The sequence below is a fragment of the Triticum dicoccoides genome, chromosome 5B (assembly GCF_002162155.2).
Source record: "Triticum dicoccoides isolate Atlit2015 ecotype Zavitan chromosome 5B, WEW_v2.0, whole genome shotgun sequence".
In the NCBI taxonomy this organism is placed as follows: domain Eukaryota; kingdom Viridiplantae; phylum Streptophyta; class Magnoliopsida; order Poales; family Poaceae; genus Triticum; species Triticum dicoccoides.
In genome coordinates this window covers 73984287-74002473 of record NC_041389.1, presented here as the reverse complement: position 1 = coordinate 74002473, position 18187 = coordinate 73984287, and the positions used below count along the sequence as shown (strand labels likewise).

The following is an 18187-nucleotide window of genomic DNA, read 5'->3' as shown; positions in this document are numbered from 1 at the left end:
GCCCAAGCCCAGTCAGACACCAAGGAAGTGGGCCCGCCGTCACCGACGCCACGCAGGCTTTGCCTGGCGACGCTAACCAGTGGCGGCGAGGGGAGGAAAGGTGAGGATTGCGATTGTCGGTGGCGGCTAGGGTTTCCTTTCGGGCCGCCGCAGGAGTGACATGAGAGGCCCCATCAACCCGTGCGGTCGGGGGAAGCCCGACACGAGGGTTGTCTTGAGAGATTCATTTTTGTGTTCTTGAGTGTTCTTCTTTCCCCCTCCAAATGTGTGAGGTTGAGACAAACTAGAATTCTACCCTACATTAGGCCCCCTCCCCTCGTCGGGCAGCGTTCTCTCCCCGCTTCTTCCTCATATTAGTCGTCCCGGGTGAGAGCACGTCAAGATGTGCATAAAACAGGGTAAGCCAGACATGGGCTCATCATGTACTTCACGAAAGGAACAAACTCAAAGAAGTAGGTGAGCCTCCAGCAGCCTACGTCATCGCATAGGCTACCGGGTCCCCTCTTCATAGGTCCAATAGGGTATAAGAGGAGACGGTGAAAACATTTGTAGGGGAGAGCCGAATAATACAGAAGAACACACTAAAGCGGGAGTGGGATGTTACACCACTACAGTGGCCTAAACCTGGTAATAAACTTTGTCACGTGCCTGGAGTAACGAGTGTTTAAACCCCTGTCCGAACAATCTAGAGTTGCATCGTAGCTTTGATATCAACTATCACCCGACAACATGGTGGGACAAAGATTCTCACTCACAATGCTCAACTTGTGAAAGCCCTACTTCTTGTCGTATGGGAAATTTGAAAGAAAAGGAATGCACGCATTTTTAGGAACAAGATGGCGCCGGTGGCAATCAACATCAAGTGTCTCCTTGGGCCATTGTGTGGGCCAAGAATTTGAGTAATATAATGCCACAAAAGTTATTCAATTAGGCTATTGCCATTTTGCAGCTAGTGTGTAACAAAATTCTCTCATAATTAATTAAAATGGCAAATGTTTCGCCTTGTTTTTTTTAAGAAAACTCCCATTGCACCGACCCCCCAAACGTGCTTTTCATACTCCCTCCGTTCCTAAATATAAGCCTTTTAGAGATTCTAATAAAGGCTACATACAGAGTAAAACGGGTATGTAGTCCTTATTGAAATCTCTAAAAGGAATATTTAGAAACAGAGAGAGTAGTAAACTGTGGATTTGGAATGAATGGTGAGCCATACCCAAAAAAAAAGTAAACTGTCGACAAAGCGGATGGAATAACCTTTTTGTCAGAACACACTTTCATCAACGTGGAAATGATGCTTCACCAGCCACAAGTCATCCAAGACAACTCCATCCCAATTTGCGTGGCACAAGAGCACATGCATGGTTTCAAATAAACTAACATGAAAGTCACACTGGCACCCGATACTGCTATACAAAATCGCCACGGCCCAAACAGAGAGGGCGGGTCTATCATCCATGGCTACATAGGATGCACACTAGACGTCTTGCATATTGCAGCCAACGATTCTTGTTTCTCACTTGCCTAGATGAGTCAAGATCCTGCTGATGATGGCGTCTTTCTTACCAGAAACTGGGAGGTCATGCGCCGACAGGTAAGTTTTCAAATCCATCACTGTCATGTCCTTCAGCTGCAAATTAAAGATTCAGAATTTTGCAAAATAAACATTAGTGTGGTTAACTCAGAAAGGTTTGGATGAATGGCGTCATTCAGGGATATCAAAGAAACAACACGTCCAAATGTAATTCATGTTTCAAAGGTGCATGCATAGTTTGACATGTATAACCTTCTCATTTTCTGCGGATCACTTTTCAACAAATCAATGATTCTTGGTGGAACTATAGTTCCTAAAATGCCAAGATCTGGCATATTACGCTCACTAGTTTTGGAATTACAGCATAGGTTGTAGAGTGGGCGACTATCAAAAGACCAATTTATCCAACAACAGTTTGCGTATTGAGCAGTTTTTCATGTAAACATAATCTTTGTAATATATCCTGACTACTCACCTTCCCATTATCTGCAAGGTCTGCCCAATCATAAGCCGCGCTTTTCTGTGAAGCTGCATCCGCAATTGCTTTCCTCTTCTTTGAGGCCCCACCTTTTGCTGCTGCTGCCTCAGCTTCCTCTTGGTCATAGTTTTCACCAAACACTGCAGCCTTAAATTCTTCTATAGCTTTAACTACTCCTGGCCTAAGATGAAGAGTATAGGAAATATTCCATGATAAGGTACGGGACGACTGTTGTATGTTTCTCTTATAGTACAAACAATATGTTTGATAAGTAAACCTTCAGCTTATTTAAGCATGCCCTAGATTGTGCTTTCTTACATAAAGAATAAAAATATCTTAAGCCTATTTCAGCATGCACTAAATTATGTTTTCATCATCACTGTCCCTGTTTGGATGCAGGAACACCAAGATGGTTGACTATAGTTATTCAATAATGCATTTGCAAGAAACAAATGGCGGAATTAGGATGTAGCATACACAATTGACAAAAAAAAAACATGTACCTAGCCAAGCCTTCTTCATCGGGTAGGGTCTCATCCTTTATATCCGGCATCTCATCCTCACCTAAAGCTAAGGCCTCCAAAATCCCATAGTGTTTTTGCAAACCTGTTCCATGACAGAACAGAAACCACAATCGGAATAATGAGAAATCCACTGAATTTAGAGTCTGTGCATCAACTTAATTCTTAATGCTCATTGCCATGCTAACCCAACAAGATATAGAGCTACAACACATCAGCAAGCAATCCTGGTCTATATAGATTGTAAGATAGTAAGAGGCAAATCTACAAGTGGAACACACACATAAGTTACGAGTAGTTCTAATAAAAACTAAAATCAATTCTAGGTAGTGATTTACCTGGGTTAGCAAATTGGCTTACTGAGAAATGCTTCAGGTCAATACGTCTCAACAGATTCGAAGCTTTCTTTATTTGCTCATCTGTAGCGCGAGGTGCATCCCCAGAAGTCAGATGAACCTGCACATAAGTGTAAAATCATTATGTTGCTTAAGAAGGGAAAATACAAATGCAGCACCAGTGGTTACCTCTTCAGGATATCTAACATCATCCGAGTATGGAAGATAGATCATGTGCATTCCAGGTGGCTCATCTTGACCACTCAAAGAAATAACCTCTTCCTGTTTTTCAATCCCAGTGTTAATTTCGGAAAGGAAAATAGTTGGAGTTATGAAATTGTAAATCCAAGAAGTACAGAGCCACAGACAGAAAAATCATGACGCATAATACAAAAAAGTGGAATGTGATGCAGGAGTAGATAATTTTCACACCATCCACTCGAGTTTTATCCTACAAGTGAGAAATGGGGAGAAGCTGGAACATGAAAGATTGTAAAGTTGAGTATCACCACAAGAGGTGTTTGTAGAGCCGAGTCATTTCGGGTTTATTACAGATTACCTCATTATCTCACTGAGAAATATCCAAGTAATTAGTTGAATGAAGCAAGTAGAAAATTTTCAGGGAAACGAAGCAAGAAGATTAGTCATTTTTGTTGACGTAATCAAACCCAGATATTTCAGACATAGTGCTGTGGTTGCCCAGAGATAAGCTATCGTGTGATGCATAAAACAATCATGTTACACATCAACTTGCCAGAAATCATTTCTTATGGAAAATAAGAAGGGGTTTTTGTGTGCAATTAACACCATTTGCACTGTTACATTGAATAGATTTGTTCCTAAAGAGGTTGCTCATATCATACACGTAACCCACACTAAAAAGTTTACCATAGTAATCATTGCAAAACAAACATAAACATGGAAAATACATCTTACTTGTGCAACAAGGGCTACAAGCCGTGGGCGAGTTGGGGTCCCGTAAAACGCAAGTGCAAACCTGAAATCATACATATCATGATTCTAAGTTTGTAACACAGATCGTATAACCGTAAAAAGAAACACGAAACACTACAGTTATGATGCTATAAGCGTGTGTACTCTTGTTACAGAACATCTTAGTCTATGCCCAGCCACTTGTTTGAATAAACACATGAGAACATGTACAACATGCAAGGTTTTCGAGTCGACAAGTCGTTCTGGGGTAGCGACTCTTCACTAGTCGTGCCGTGCCGATCGACTAGTCGAGGTGTTTGAGTTAACTTCCAGTTACGACTCATTGACTAGTCGACAGCTAGTCGTTCGACTCAAAAACAGGGACAACATGACACATGATAGCTAGTAACATAGAAAGGTTTGAAATGATGGGTTGCTACAGAACATTATGTTAGTAAGATAAGTGGTTATCTGTTGGTGTGGCCAAACCCTTATTGACTTTGGCACCTCCCATACACAAAAAGAGACAAGTAAGTTGAACATACATGCCAAAACGACAACCTAAAAAATATATACAAGCCCGACAGAAGTTACAAGGAACCAATTAGACATAGCACAGGGAAAACAGGTAAATGGCATTGACTGGGATCCTACAGTTTAGAAGAGTGCCACCCAAAAACCCATTTTAGATATATGACCTAAAAGAAGTAACTTTCCCTGTTGTGTACCGTATCACCCATTGCTTTTCACATCATAAGTCACAACTCTTTTATCCTTTCATTTTCCAAACAGCCAGCAACTACAGATCAGATCATCAAAATTATTTCAACAGAAGACACGACAAACAAACCCAAAACTTCAGCAAACAATGTTCCAACCACGTGTATTTGAATTCATTACTTGTCGTGAATAATATCTCAACATCATAACCAAGTGGTATCCCCAGAAATTATCCCAAACAACGAGAGAATGTAATGTGAGAACCAATAGTCCATATTAATTAGAACCAATAATCCAATACTAATTCTTTTCAGTGCATCGTTATGATTCAGGATAGCTTTATGCACATTCATAGGTTTCAGTTCTCAGACAAGCTATCTTCCTGAAGTGGTCATAGAAGTTGTGGCAGGATCGGGAATAGGCGATAGTGACTAACCTTCCAAGGCGCAGCATCGAGCTATGTAAAGCAACAAACACACGAGTGCTTCCGAATATTTGCTGCATCATCAAATCAAAGGAGGTAAATCTAGCATCCACCCATTATTCAACAGCCCTAGTTATGTTCAGCATCAAGCTATATAAAGCATGAAAATGTGAGTGCTTCCAAATATTTGCTGCATCAAAGCAAAGGAGGTAAATCTAGCATGCACCCATCATTCAACAACCCTAAATATTTTCAAGAGATCTATTTAGTTACTAATAGCACAAAGTAACTAATCACTGAGCGAAGCATTCTATTTTCACTAAGAGAAGTAGTCCTTCAGCCTGAACAAGAAGTAGTATGCACTAGAACCACCAAGTCAAACTACGAAATTGTCCTCACATATAATGAAAACATTCCCATCAAGGAAAATATTGAAAGTTTACAATTATTGATTATCTACCTAGAGTTAGAGAAGCACATATAATGAAAACATTCTCATCACAGAAAATATTGGAAGCTTATGAACAAGATTATCAGTCTAAAGACAGAGAGTAGACATAAATGATCTGGACTCTGTAGAAACAAAATAAAAATAGTATTTGAATGATGAACGTTATGTAAAAAGAACAAAGTACCCTTGGCGATGACCAATATAAGGTAGTATTATTACCTCATCACTGGGGTAAATAAATGTTGATGGACTTAAGTTATGATAATCTTTTAAGCAATCCAATGGCTTGAACCCTAAAAGGCGAAGATGATGACTTGAAACCCTCTTCACATCAGACAATTCACGAACAGAAAATTTAACAACTTTACTGCACAAACATGAATACATAAGAGTGCTTTAAGATTACAAATATAAGCATCAAACTGAAACAAGAAAACAAATAATGGAAAGATTGGTGAAGAATTCAGGAAGCAGATACTGGAAGTATAACACAAATAAATCTAGAAACCAAAAAAATATACATTATTACATGACACTGTATAAACATACGTGTACTTACTCATTGTATAGCTGGAAGCGCTCTTGGGGAGCCTGAAGAAGGGCCCCAGTGTCATTGCATATGAATGACCTTTCAGTCTGTATAAACATCATTCTATGTGTTAAGAAAATGTAAGCAAAAAGCAACTGCAAGAGAAGAGTTGCACTGTAAATCTTCCCTAATAAAAGGAAGTTAATAACAACAAAAACTCTCACTTCCATAAGATATGCAACATCATCTCATTATGCGAGTACATTCAGGAACAGATTCCGAAGAAAGAAAAAAAGCCCAAAAGATTGTGTACAATATGTGTAAGTGTTGAATGTTCTGTTATGCCCAAGAGGCACAGAAATGCTTAATCTATAATAGTACTCCTCTACACAATGGCTAGTCCTTGATCCATTTCCTTTTTGTGTAGCAGACACATGGCATCTCATCCTCAACTCCCTTGAAGGTCAATATATGCATGACCATAAAATAGTAGCTCTATGATCCAATCAGATTATATCATGTAGCTCTCAGATTCTTCAATCATGAATCTGACTAATTCACTGCCACCTTCCGTCCACTAGATCAAATCAAATTTTCCAGATACCAACAGTGTGGCCGTGTAACTTTTCTATCCATTTGACTATTACTCGTTATTAAATATTATTGACAATTTTGCAGCAAAGGCGCAGGGACACAATACACATGGAGACGGCTTCAAGACGGCATCAGAAAAGAATCCATGACCTGCTGGTGGGGGTGTACGCGCCCACGTTATGGTCATGGCCCTGGGCCATGCAGCCAGCCGGTATGCTCAGGATAACATGTCTGTCCATTCAGGACGGAATAGGATAGACATTAGCTAGTTTGCTAACTATTTGGATATGGCTAGTACCACTAGAGATATAGTAGTAGTTACAGCAGGATAGATGCATGTGCCGTACATGTACGCGGAAACCTGTTCGATTAAGGAAGGTCTTAGGTCTTAATTATTCTTGGTGCATCTTAAGTTTGAATTGAGATCCAACTTGTGGATCAAGTTAGTTGTACTATATAAAGGACTAGCGTGTAACCGTTTTAGGCAATCAATCAGATAAAGTTCCAAATTCGCAAAAAAAAAATCAGATAAAGTTCCAATAAGCCTTAGAGCCTCTCCTCCACATCAAGGACGAGGTGAGTACCCTATCCATAGTTTCAGAACCATTATCCTATTCTTATGCAATTTATCGGGTTGTGGACCAAGGTCCATAACACCCCAAAACCAAACTGTGTGTTTGCATCTCCAGGTGCATAGGTAAATGCACACTCAAAACATCTGGAAGTGCTGGGTACTGATCCTATACACAGGTTGCATCAATCTTTTGCCCTATCATGGTAAAAGATTGCCGTTGCGTAATCTGGGTCTACAATAAATCAGTTACCACACTGTCAGACTATAGAATGTTGCATCATGAACCATGAAAACATTTTCACTTCCCGGTCAAACAAACCAAGTATCCTTAAAAATTAGAGCACGAAAAGAATTGCTTAGATGCTCTTTCAACATTATCCAAGAGATGGTACTGCATAGCCAGGATGCTATCCACAATTCTGAGCTACCCTCCATATTACAAATATTTGTTCTGGAAATGCCTTCAGTCAAAGTTTTCAAAAACTTCGATTGTTTCAAATATTTAGATTGAGAACTTGTAAACCATATGCTTACTTTTTTTTAAAAAAGTACTCATGCTATGATAATTTTCTTGTGTTATGTATGCATACTATTACTATAGTAAAGATTAGTGGTCAAAGGTAAATCTTGAAGACCATGTCAATATCTGAAACGACATGTATTTGTGATACAGAGGGAGTACGACTTAAGCCCTACCGTAAGCTCGTCACAACTTTTGTAATGATAGCATAACAAACTATGAAGGTGCATCAGCAAAATCCAGAAAAGAAAGCAACAAAGAGCATATATTTTTCATAGAGCATAACTTTACCTTTAATGGAAGGTTACTGATCGAGTCAAGCCACGTGATCGTCCCTACAAATATAGAAGTAACACATTTACGCTTAAGTTACAAGAACTTGTAAACAAGCATTGGAAAGACAGAGTCAGAGCATACCTGGAGCAGTTGGACGGATTAACGCATATGTGTTCACCTCTATGCAAACATCATTTGTAATTGCAAATGAGAGAGTTTTGACTTTGCGCTTTTTCATCATTCGCTTTCTCAGTTGATCAGTCATATCCTCCAGCCTTCAAAGAACAACACTAGAATGAGGCTCAAAGTGGGTCTAAACCAAACTATCTAACTAAGCATAAGCATAACCTCCCATAATGATTAGGGTAACAGACTGGTAGCATAAAAAATATCATGCATACCAAGAGATGCTAAGATATAGCTAGAGCCTCCGAAAGCTCTACAGAGTTAGCTAACCATTCTTGTTGATGGACCAAGCAAAAAATCCATTCAAGTTCTTGTTACAGGCACATCAGACCTACAGGCGCAGACCCAAGACAGTAACAGCAGCAGCATCTGAACCCACTTTGGACGGTAAGGTGATAATCGACTAGGACTCCTAGTCCTTGTTTCAATGACCCAATCAGGAGATGCGCCTGATTGCAGCCCAGAAGAGTTTGTATCCTAGTAGCAGTCAGCTACATATTAGAGTATTACTAGTTGGCTATATGCAAATTGTGTATAGTATCCTTTCTCTAGGGTCTGCTATATAAGTAAAATGTATAACTAGTTGAATTAAGCAACAAATAGTTTATCCAAGTCACAAGTGTTCAGAGCCTTGCTCCGAGGCTGGGGAAGAGCCATGCCGCGTGTACAACGGTGAACCGCTCTTCCTTGTGATCAAACCACAATTCTCTCGCCTACAAATGCATCCACCTCTTCCCTACACCCGAGCACATAATGGTTTTCCAGCTGGATTAGTTCACACAAGAAGTGCACCTGCGGTTACTTAACCTAAATTTCATGCAGAACAGCAAAAAACCTTATGGAAGCATTTGTACACTTGGACAAAGATAACAAGTTTTTTTTTGGCGAGAACAAAGATAACAAGTTAACCATTCAACTTCAGATGTTTTATCCTATGTTCTATGTTGAACTTGGAGGAGTAGCGTACCAGGAGCAGCTGCTGTTGTGTCTTTCTTGGTGTGTGGCGGCTCTCACGGAACAGAGGAGGAGGAGCTCCTCTTCTAGGTCAACATTTCTCATGGGCTTGGGCCTAAGAGATAGGTACAGATGGGCTAGGGCCCATACCGGTTCAACACTCCCCCTCAAGATGGGTGGTAGATATCTATCATTCCCATCTTGTCGCAAGCTAGGTTGCATTCCTTTGCTGCCAAACCTTTTGTCAAGCAGTCTGCTATCTGTTGGCCTGTGTGCACATACTCAATCTTTATAATCCCAGCATCAAGCTTCTCTTTGATGAAGAATCGATCAATCTCTACATGCTTAGTTCTGTCATGTTGCACTGGGTTGTTAGCTATGCATATAGCAGACCTGTTGTCACACCAGACATTCAGAGGTCCTTCTCTTAGCAATTTCAATTCACTTAGAAGGTTTCTCACCCACAACATCTCACTTAACCCCTGAGACATGGCTCTATATTCTGCTTCTGCTGTTGATTTTGATACAACTGGCTGCTTCTTGCTTCTCCATGAAACTAAGTTACCTCCCACAAACACACAATACCCAGATGTTGATCGACGATCATCCAGGCAACTTGCCCAGTCTGCATCACTATACCCATCAACTACCAAGTGGCCATTCCCTTCGAACCACAGTCCTCTTCCTGGTGTTCCCTTCAAATACTTCAGAATTCTGTGTGCTGCCTCCACATGTCCACTTCTGGGCTCATGCATATACCTACTCACTATGCTCACAGCATAGGCAATGTCTGGCCTTGTGTGACACAAGTATAGTAAACGCCCTACCAGTCTTTGGTATTTCTCCTTATCCACTAGATCTCCAGATTGTGCTGTTACCTTATGGTTTTGGTCAATTGGGGTAGTAGCAGCTCGACACTCTAACATTCCCATATCACTGAGGAGATCCAAGGTGTACTTGCGCTGGGACAAGGCTATCCCTTTGGCAGATCTTGCAATCTCAATACCCAGAAAATACTTCATCTGACCAAGATCCTTCACTTCAAATGCCTTTCCAAGACACTCCTTTAACCTTGCTATCTCCGTCCCATCATCTCCAGTTATGATTATATCATCTACATAGACTGCAAGGATGACAATCTTCCTATTCTGATGCCGGTAGAAGACAGTGTGATCCTTATTGCATTGTTTGTATCCCATCTCACACATAGCCCTTCGGAATCTATCGAACCAAGCTCTCGGTGATTGTTTCAGACCATACAAAGACTTTTTCAATCTACACACCTTGCCTTCAGTTTTAGATGAGTCCAATCCAGGGGGGACTTCCATATAGACTTCTTCTTTTAGTTCTCCATGCAAGAAAGCATTTTTCACATCTAACTGATGCAAAGGCCATCCAAAGTTTGCTGCACATGATACTAATATCCTCACAGTGTTCATTTTTGCTACTGGAGCAAATGTTTCGTCATAGTCTATCCCATAGGTTTGACTATATCCTCTTGCAACTAGTCTGGCTTTGTATCTCTCAATCTTGCCTTCAGGATTCTGTTTGACAGAATAAACCCATTTGCAGCCCACTGTTTTCTTTCCTGCTGGCAACTCAGCTAACTCCCAAGTCCTCTGTTTTCTCAATGCTTCTAGTTCTTCTCGCATAGCAGCACACCACTTAGGGTCCTTCTTTGCATTTCTCCAATCTGAAGGAATAACCATCGCTTGAAGAGAAGCAATGAACACTTTATATGATGCCGACAGAGCATCATAATTCACATAATTCCCAATATTATGCTCAAACCCATATCTCTCGACAGCTTTGGCAGCCGCAGCCCTAGTTCCCTTCCTCAACGCAATTGGCATCTCCGTGGATGAGTCCTCCTGTTCTATGTGTGACTCCCCCTGCATCACATTCTCATTTCCTGCTTGCTCCCCCTGGGGTTCATTTGCCTTGGCTCGCCGGGTGTAGACTTTAAGTGGCTTCTGTGCTATGCCCTGCTGCTGCTCAGGTTGCTCTTGAACCTGATGCGTTTCTGTTTCACCTTCTCCACTAGACAACGGCAACACGGGTATAGTGCCCACCATTGGCGGTCTTGCTTGCTGCATCACCTCTTCCTGACATCTTCCTTGTTCTCTCCCTCTTGCTTCAGATACTTGAGGTTGCAACACCACCTCCCCCTCTGGACCAACCACAGGCTGGTCCAGACATTCAAACAACAAGCTCAAGTCAGTTTTTTCCCCATAGTAAGGATTAGATTCCCAGAATGTCACATCCATGCTCACGAAAGTGCGCCTATCAGAAGGACTCCAGCACTTATACCCTCTCTGTCCAGAAGGATAGCCAATAAAGATACACTTCACCGCCCGAGGATCCAGCTTGTTCACAGCAGGTCTATGATCCCTGACAAAACAAGTACATCCAAACACCTTTGGTGGCACACTAAATTTATTCTCTCCTAATAAGAGTTCACAAGGAGATTTCATACCCAGTATCATGGATGGTGTGCGATTGATCAGATAGGTTGCAGTCAGAACGGCTTCACCCCATAGACACTTTGGCACATTCATAGTGTACATGATTGAGCGCGCTACCTCAAGGATATGCCGATTTTTCCGCTCTGCCACGCCATTTTGGGGAGGAGTGTCCGGGCAAGATGTCTGATGCAGAATACCTTGGTCTGATAGGAACTCTCCCAGCCTTCTGTTGACATATTCTGTCCCATTGTCAGTCCTTATCATTTGAACCTGCACCTTGAATTGAGTTTTAACATACGCACAGAAGTCCTTGAAACACTCAAACACCTCATCTTTATGTCGCATTAGATACATCCATGTCATGCGAGTATTGCAATCAATGAAGGTGACAAAATATTTCATTCCATTTATCGAGGTTGATGGACATGTCCAAACATCTGAATGAACAAGCACAAATGGGACTATACTCCTGAGCCCCTTACTCACATACGATATCCGAGTGTGTTTAGCATACTCACATGCCTCACACCTTAACTTGGTTTTATCTAAACCATTCATTACATCAGGGAAAGCTTTCTTCATTTTCTCAAAAGAAACATGTCCAAACCTACAATGGTGGATCATAGCTAATGCTTCCTTCTCTGTCGCAGTCGCAGCATCCTCCTGGCGATCCATGTACCATAGTCCTCTATGCCTGGTTCCTGCCCCAAGCCTCCTCCCAGTTCCCATCTCCTGAATCAAACAGCGGTACTTATTAAGAGTTACGTCACAATCTATCTGATCAATCAAAGCACTCAATGACACTAGACTAACTGGGAAAGCTGGAACATGCAAAACTGATTCCAACTTAATACTTGGAGTACATTGCACTGCCCCAACCCCCTTAATAAGTTGTGCAGTACCATCTGCAGTTTGAATAGTTCCATTGTACGATTGGGGGTACTGTTGATAGCATTCAAACTCTCTAACGTTGTCGGTTACATGTTTCGATGCCCCTGAGTCTAAAACCCAATCTACACCAGCCCTATGAACAGCAACAGATGCAGTTTCATTACCTTCATCAGAGTACACAAAATGAGCAAAGTCACCAAACACTGTCTCTGCTTGCTGTTCGTTCCTCTTGTCTTGACCCTGCTGCTCATTTCTCATGTCTTGACTATGAGAAGAACTGGACTGACCCTCACTCATGACAGATACATTCGCTCTGGCCTCCCCTTGGTAGCGATTGTAGTTGTTATAGTTACTTGGAGCACTTCTGCCCCTGTTGTTGCTTCCACGAGAGTATCCCCTGCCATCTCCTCTGTAGCTGCCTCTGTAACCTCCTCTGCCTTTGTTGTCTCTCTTCGGTGGGGCTGTGCACTGGTAACTGAGATGCCCTTTCAGCCCACAATTGTGGCAGTCTCTTGTCTCAGGCCTATTCATTATGTGATAAGCAGGTCTGGAAGCCACCTTTGACCGCTCCACAGCTTTCAGTCTAGTCTCCTCATGTGCTATAGCAGCAATGGCATCTCTTAGTGACGGCAACTCAGCTTGTTGCATTAAGATAGCCCTTCTATTCTCAAACATGGAGTCCAGCCCCTTCAAAAACTTGAGGACACGCCTATCCTCAACCCACTTTCTAGCTATCACTGCACACTCAGCATGTGGCAACACAATAGGTGCAAGATAGTCTAAATCAGCCCAAAGATGTTTCAGCTCTTCAACATACATCATTACAGTCCTATCACCTTGAGTGAGATCATGCACAGTTTCTTCAATTTTGGAGACCAACATGACATTTCCCTTCCCTGAGTATATACTAGCTAACGCTGCCCATACCTCAGCAGCAGTAGGGAGGTCCTCCACCGAAGCAGCAACAGAAGGGGATAGAGAACTCAGCAGCCAATTCAACACGAAACTGTCTGTGGCATTCCATTTCTTCCATGAAGCTCCCCTCTTGTCTTCTGGTTCCTTCACCTCACCAAGAGCATAGTCTTCCAGTGACTTAGTTCTGAGGATGAGTTTACCTCTCCTCGACCACCTCAGGTAGTTTTCTACACCTTCTAACTTCACCTCGTTTGGAGCCAGCTCAATCTTCTCCACCATCTCTGCCTGCGCAGCGCTCGAGCCCACATCAGCAGGTGCCTTCTCACCTGCAGCCACCATCTTCGCGGCCATGATGTCCGCAAGCTTGTCCATTGCAGCCGCCAGTGCTTCCTCCGCCATTTTCCCTTTCAGTCAGTAGCAGACCAAAAACAGCGGGACTTTCAGCACCTGCAAGCAGCAGTAGCACTCCTCTTCTCCTCTTCTCAACCAGCAGCAGTTCGTCACCTCTCCTTCCTTTATCAACCCGCAGCAATCAACAGCCGAGAGCAGAAGGGGACTTGGAGACAAACTGCAGCTTCTCGCAGTGGACCTGACAGCGTTGCTGCCGTGTCAGGTGAGATGCGTGACCTGCCCTTCCTTTTCTCTCTTCCCCTCAATCTCTCTCTCGCTGCCTCACGCAGCAGCAGCAGCACCTCCAGCACGCAGCAGCTCCAGCAGCACGTGCGCACAGCAACCTCCTCTCCCGAGCCGGCCGCGCCGCCTCGCTGCACTCCGCCACCAGCCGCAGCCGCTGCGCCTAGCTCGCCGCCGTTCGCCCCCGGCAGGTCCTCCTCGCCGGACTACACCACCGACGCCGCCGCTGCCGCTGCAGCCTGGTCTGATACCATGTTGAACTTGGAGGAGTAGCGTACCAGGAGCAGCTGCTGTTGTGTCTTTCTTGGTGTGTGGCGGCTCTCACGGAACAGAGGAGGAGGAGCTCCTCTTCTAGGTCAACATTTCTCATGGGCTTGGGCCTAAGAGATAGGTACAGATGGGCTAGGGCCCATACCGGTTCAACTATAATGCACAGAGTTGACACCCACTACGGACAAAATTCATGGGAGGAAAATAACAAGCGTACATAGTCACAAGAATATATTTGTTCTCAGATCTGGTTCTGAGACACAGATTATCTCCATTCAACAAAGTTGCAAGCTCCCACTCGAGCACCAATATTTGTCTTTTTTTTCTTTGCACAAAGTAATTAGAAGAATAACATGCCGTTGAGTATTAACATTTGTATCAGCAAGACAAAAGAAACAATCAACAAGTAAAATTGGTGCTTAAAGAAAGAAAATTACTTTTCACCAGCAGATGGCACATACTGCACTACTTCATCTCCCTCCAGACCAATCAAATCCTGGGAGATGGAAGTTGCTTAGCGTTTGGCACTGATACGAGGGGAGAGGGGAGCTGCGATGACTTACTGCATAAAACAGGGACATGTTGAAATCCTCATCAGGCCTACTCAATGGAAGAAGTTCGATAGACAGGCCCAGATCTTGTGCATCCTGAAACAAGGCAAGTAATTATACAATAAAAACATAAGATCATTACGACCATAGCATATTAATTTGCATCTGTGGGCTGCTTGGTGTGAAAACAGAATAGATGTATGTGTCATAGACAAACTTTTGCACGTTGAATTGTGGTCCTAATCATATCAGTCTTTGCTGCTCCTGTAATACCACCAAAAGGATCATCCTCATTGGTGAATATGAGGATTCTCTTACTCACAGTCTTCACAGATCTGACGAATGAAAAAAGAAGAAAGGGGAATCACTGAAGTTGAACCAGATAGCTGTTAACCATTACATTAGATGATAGGTTGATAGCTAAAACACCTAAAGGATGCTGCATTCACTAACACGTAAATTCATGCTTCAACATTCAGAAAAAACACTGTTAAAGCACCTAAAGTATATTACATTCACTTATAACTAATAAGTATAATGTGGAGTGCACAATGATCTAGCTGATGCAAACTTGATCGTTGTGCATAATATACAGAAATTTAAGCTTTACTGCTGAACTGTATCCCCCAAGAAAGCTATAGATAATACTTGTCATGTATACAGGCTACACCTCTACAAAGATGTTTTAGGATACTGGAATGTGTCAACTGATATAAACTACGGCATCTGAGAAACAAAGGAGAAAAGTGAAGTTACCCTTTACGCAGCAGTGCCTGTGCAACCCAAAGAGCATTGTACAGGGTATTCTCTCGAGATCCAGAGGTTATTCCATACCGGCTTCCAATGGTATTCATAAAAGAATCTTGCACAAGTGAAAACAAGATTATAATGAAAACATAATTGCTGAGTTCTCTCATAGACAAGTATCCTACTCCAATTTTATCCATAGAGCCTTTCTGTTCAGGCCAAAACAAAATGAAATAAACATCATGCTTACAATGTTCATGTACTGCTACTAATGATATTTCCTAGTTAACTTTCTAAAACACATTTGCCTTACAATTTTTCAGTGACCAAGAGAATACAAAAGATGAAATCAACACGAGATGTAAAAGGCCAGAATCAGTTGAGATAATACAATGTCTGAGTTTCAGTCTTGTAGCATTAGTCATACGGTATAAGTAAACCATCCAACTGTACAATTTCAAATTTTCTGCTAGTGTTATATACAAATCTGCTACATGGAAGTAGTTGCCCAGCATGTGTATCACTCTAACTCCAATCGGCTGTGCAAAAAGTACAATTCATTAAGTAGCATTACCTTCTACACAAGAAAATTCTTTAATCAGTCTTGCATCAGGCCTATCAAGTTGCTCTCTTTCTGTGACATTGTAAACATATACACCAGCCAGCTCCTGTAAATTTTTCTTTTCTTTCTGCAAGAGTTATGTGATAGCTATATCAAAGAAGAGTACCATGTAACATTAGCAGTTCCACTTCGTAAGTGTTCAAGGAAGTTGCACTTTTTAAGGAACATCAGAAAAAGAATCTTATCAGATATTAGTAATCTATACATGGTGCAAGACAAACAGTTTAGCTCAAATTTTCACACATCTAACTGTTCAATAGACAAAAGAACAAATTATAGCAACATGTCATTCTTTCAACACCTGGCAGTTCTAATCATAGTTGCCATGTTTCCGGTACGAGGAACGGGATCGAGGGACGAGAGTCGGTGGCCGAAAAAAATAGGGTACAACGAGGGTATACATCTCTCGAACGATTTTTTTATAGTGGCGACGCGATCCAATCCGTTTGGGTACAATGAACCCGGTACGGTACCATGGGTCGAGGAACGCAGTTCCTGAAGAACGACGACTCCCTGACGGTCGGCATTCCTTGCTGTTAATGGATCCCTTGCAATTAATGGACTGAAGAAAGAACGAGGAGTCCTTGAGAAAAGAAACGACGACGTGAGTAAATTATGCCTCACGTTTTGGCTGTTGGATCCTCGAACCTGAATCGAGGAACAGGCTGCGGGGACGCCGAATCTTCATCGAATCGTACTGAATCCGACCTCGTTCCCGAATCCAATTCCGGGTCGATGAATCGGGATCGAGGGACGGCCTACCGTTCCCTGTTTCCGGCTACTATGGTTCTAATCAGTTCATTTGTTGATGAATGAAAGTGGATTTCAAAGACATGATTGAAATCTTCAAATTCAGTGTTCACTCATCAGGCCTGGTAACAGCAGATCTATCAAGTAAAACTAGGAAGCAAAGTTGTCACGGAGAGCAATACACCAGCGAAGATTAAGGTCTCAACTAACAGGTTGAAACTCGGAAACCTCGCCTTTGCCTATAGTCCGAACAATCTCTTGCAGTAAAATCAGAGGACTTGGACCAGCAAATAAATAAACTAATAACTAATCAAGCATCGAGTTAAAGCTTACAACTATGAGTAGCAACTTACGGTGTTAAAGAAGCATATTGCAACTTCATCACGGGATCTCCCGATAATCTGCGTCTTCAGAGACTGCGTGATGCAGTTCACTATGGTATGGAAATGTGTCTCCTGCTTTTCATCTGGCTGCAAGAAACGACAAGACCAAAACGCTACATTACGTAGTAAACGAATATAACCACGGAACTTCACACAAACTAAATATCGGCAAATTTACAGCAAGCTCCTGCCCTTACCATCGTATTCCCCAAAACAATTCATTCTGAAACATAACCTAGAGTCCTAGATCAGAAGCAAACCCTCGAAAGACTAGCTACCTACTTTGCTTCTGCCGAAGACCAGGCATACTACTTGTAAGTTGCACCACTTAGAGAAAGCTATGGTCAAAGTACATGTTATATGCTGACTTAATTACAGAATCAACAATGCTCTGAGGCTGTGAAACTATGCGCATATAAGCTGATTGTGCTTCACCTTGGCGGCGTTGGCGGGGGTGAACATCTTGGGCGAGGCGTCTATGAGGTAGACGACCATCTCCTTGTTGGCCTCCCTCTCCTGCATCCAAAACCACCACCACGCTAGCATCAAAATAAATCGCGACGCGCGCAGCAATCGAACCCAAGATGAAAAATGGGGGAAAGGATAGCGCGGAGCAGGGAGCGTACATGGAGGTTGTCGTCGTCCTCGTCGCTGTCGTCGCGGAAGATGCCCTCGGGGTCCAGGTCCATGGCGCCGGCCGGAACTAGCACTCGCGCGGGGAAGAAGGGGGTGCGTGGGGAACCCTTCCGATAGCTTCTGGAACCTTCCTGGTCAGCGGAGAGACGAGGCGAGGCGAGGCAAGGCAGGTCTTCCTGGTCACGGGAGTCGCGAGGCGAGGAGGTGGCGTCGGAGTACTGGACGAGCGGCGGCGCCCTCCTCGTCGGCGGAGACCTGGAGGAGCGGCGGCTGGCGGGAGTGGGGGAAAATCGGGGAC

General features: G+C 42.8%; 1 protein-coding gene across 1 annotated transcript; it reads right to left on the bottom strand.

The window, feature by feature from the left end:
- Positions 1–1245: 1245 nt before the first annotated feature.
- On the bottom strand, positions 1246–18181 carry LOC119307433 (ATP-dependent DNA helicase 2 subunit KU70). The gene is made up of 19 exons (XM_037583509.1): positions 17880–18181; positions 17689–17769; positions 17224–17340; positions 16073–16187; positions 15508–15613; positions 14969–15086; positions 14764–14847; positions 14638–14696; positions 8028–8161; positions 7902–7945; positions 5953–6029; positions 5613–5760; positions 4955–5016; positions 3802–3862; positions 3055–3147; positions 2869–2986; positions 2513–2615; positions 2007–2190; positions 1246–1627 (listed from the first exon to the last, which is right to left on the bottom strand). The coding sequence occupies exons 1-19, from the start codon at positions 17940–17942 to the stop codon at positions 1514–1516; spliced, it is 1881 nt and encodes a 626-aa protein (XP_037439406.1). The 5' UTR covers positions 17943–18181; the 3' UTR covers positions 1246–1513.
- Between the last annotated feature and the right edge of the window lie 6 nt (positions 18182–18187).